At 45.7% G+C, this 2,759-nt stretch overlaps 1 protein-coding gene across 9 annotated transcripts in view; it reads right to left on the bottom strand.

Annotated features, from left to right (window-relative positions):
• The window catches only part of ankrd50l (ankyrin repeat domain 50-like), a 27,744-nt gene extending 25,220 nt beyond the window's left edge, over positions 1–2,524 (bottom strand). For all 9 annotated transcript variants that reach the window (XM_052523047.1, XM_052523046.1, XM_052523044.1 and 6 more), the window contains exon 1: positions 2,108–2,524. In XM_052523047.1, coding sequence (XP_052379007.1) covers positions 2,108–2,523 — 416 coding nt within the window. In that variant the 5' untranslated portion in view covers position 2,524. The remainder of the gene's footprint in view (positions 1–2,107) is intronic.
• Between the last annotated feature and the right edge of the window lie 235 nt (positions 2,525–2,759).

The raw sequence follows: 2,759 nt of genomic DNA on the forward strand, positions 1-2,759 counted from the left end.
GTGAGCGTTCCTTCGCCGTCCACAACCATCCCCAGAGTCAGCACGACAGCAGCAGACAGACAGAGAGGGTCCTCGTAAGAATGGCGACCTCACCAAGCGGTACCAACGACTTCGTCTTTGCGACTCGAGGGAATGCATTTTTCATGTCTTTGTTCTTTTTGTTTCTGAAAGGACGTGTCGTAAATAGCATTGTAGCATTCATTCATACTGGAGGGCCATTGTGAGAGTGTTGAATGGCCTGTATTATTAGGGGAGAAATAAATAAATAAACCAAGGAAGCGAGACAATCACTAGCTTTTTTTCTGTGGTGCTTTTGGCCCTCTTTGTTTGACTGAGCAGCACTAGCAGTGACAGGCTTTTAGAAGTACAGTGTAAATATAATCTGAATATCAATGCCATTTTTATATAATAATAATATAATATATGCCATTTAGCAGACGCTTTTATCCAAAGCGACTTACAGTCATGTGTGCATACATTCTACGTGAGGCAAGTCAGTTAAAAAGAACAAACTCATACCAAAACGCATACCAAAAGGCAAAAGGTCTCCTGTGGGGCTGGGATTTAAAAAATAATAATACAAATATAAATACAAATATATAGGACAAAACACACATCACGACAAGAGAGACAACACAACAGTACATAAAGAGAGACCTATAAGACGACAACATAGCAAGGTAGCAACACAACATGACAACAGCATGGTAGCAACACAACATGACAACAGCATGGTAGCAACACAACATGACAACAGCATGGTAGCAACACAACATGACAACACAGCATGGTAGCAACACAACAACAACACAACATGACAACAACACAACATGACAACAACACAACATGACAACACAGTATGGTAGCAACACAACATGACAACAGCATGGTAGCAACACAACATGACAACAACATGGTAGCAACACAACAACAACACAACAACACAGCATGGTAGCAACACAACATGACAACAACATGGTAGCAACACAACAACAACACAACAACACAGCATGGTAGCAACACAACATGACAACAACATGGTAGCAACACAACAACAACACAACAACACAGCATGGTAGCAACACAACATGACAACAACATGGTAGCAACACAACATGACAACAACACAACATGACAACACAGCATGGTAGCAACACAACATGACAACAACACAACATGACAACACAGCATGGTAGCAACACAACATGACAACAACATGATAGCAATACAGCATGGCAGCAACACAACATGACAACAACATGGTAGCAACACAACATGGCAGCAGCACAACATGGTAGGAGCACAAAACATGGTACAAACAGCATTGAGTACAGACAACAGCACAAAGGGCAAGAAGGTAGAGACAACAATACATCATGCAAAGCAGCGACAACTGTCAGTAAGAGTGCACATGATTGAGTCTTTGAATGAAGAGATTGAGATAAAACTGCCCAGTTTGAGTGTTTGTTGTAGCTCGTTCTGGTCGCTAGCTATAGCAAACTGAAAAGACGAGTGACCCAGGGATGTGTGTACTTTGGGGACCTTTAACAGAATGTGACTGGCAGAACGGGTGTTGTGTAGGTGGAGGATGAGGGCTACAGTAGATATCTCAGATGGGGGGAGTGAGGCCTAAGAAGGTTTTATAAATAAGCATCAACCAGTGGGTCTTGCGACGGGTATACAGAGATGACCAGTTTACAGAGGAGTATAGAGTGCAGTGTCTTATAAGGAGCAATGGTGGCAAATCTGATGGCCCGAATGGTAAACTCCCTGATATCTGTAGGAAGTAGTCTAGGAGAAGCTTGATGGTTGTGTAATTTATTTCACTTTCCAAATACATTATGCTAATACAACTATTCATATGCTACTGTGAAAGTGTGACTATTATGTCAAATCAAACAATGGGTATTTTCCCCAGACGTACTTATCCCTCTATCAATCTGACTGACTCAATGTTTGAGTCTGACAACCCTTGAAATGTCTCTATGGAAATGTCACATCCGCTTCTGCAGACAATGCATTGAATTCACGTCAGAGCAGAGCGATTCACAAAGCCGTCTAGGTAAGTTGATTAGTAATGCCAGAGAGTAATAGACGGGGTGCAGACCTTTTGAAGGTGTCATCCGGGTCCCTCTGGCAGTGTAGGGGCTCCAAGGTGGGAGCCACCAAGGGGGTGTCCAGTGTGTCCCTGTACCCCATGGGGAGGAGGGGGCTGACCCTCAGCTGATCCACCAAGCCCAGGACAAACCTCCACACCGCCAGGCTCCTCCCGTCCTCCCGCTGGCAGAAGTGAAACCCCAAACAGCGTGGTGCCAACCCAAGCCCTGCGTCCGATGTGGGCCATACTGCCTCTGTGCATAGGGCTGTCTTCCCTGCCCCGGGCCCCCCAGTCACCAGGACCCCCAGGGGCCGGCCGGGAGTGGACCTGGCCTCTAGACAGCGCCCAAGCTTTTCCAGGGCCCATTCCCGGCAGTAGAAGCGGCGGCCCCGAAGTAGGCTGGTGCTATGGCTGCTGCCACTCATCGGGCCCCTGGGAACCAACCAGGAGTCACCCCACCACGGATCCAATGTCCCATACTCCCCTCTCCAGTTCCTCTTGTACTTTTGCTTTTGATATGAATGGACAATTCTAGACTATTATATGGATAAAAGCTTTGGTAGTGTCAGGATACTTTTTTTTTTTGAGTGTCCTGAAAGTTCTGCATCAGATGTTATGTTCTGGTGGATCCTCCAGGTACCATCCTTGTCCCTTAATCCTT

This window comes from Oncorhynchus keta, chromosome 7 (assembly GCF_023373465.1).
Source record: "Oncorhynchus keta strain PuntledgeMale-10-30-2019 chromosome 7, Oket_V2, whole genome shotgun sequence".
Taxonomy (NCBI): domain Eukaryota; kingdom Metazoa; phylum Chordata; class Actinopteri; order Salmoniformes; family Salmonidae; genus Oncorhynchus; species Oncorhynchus keta.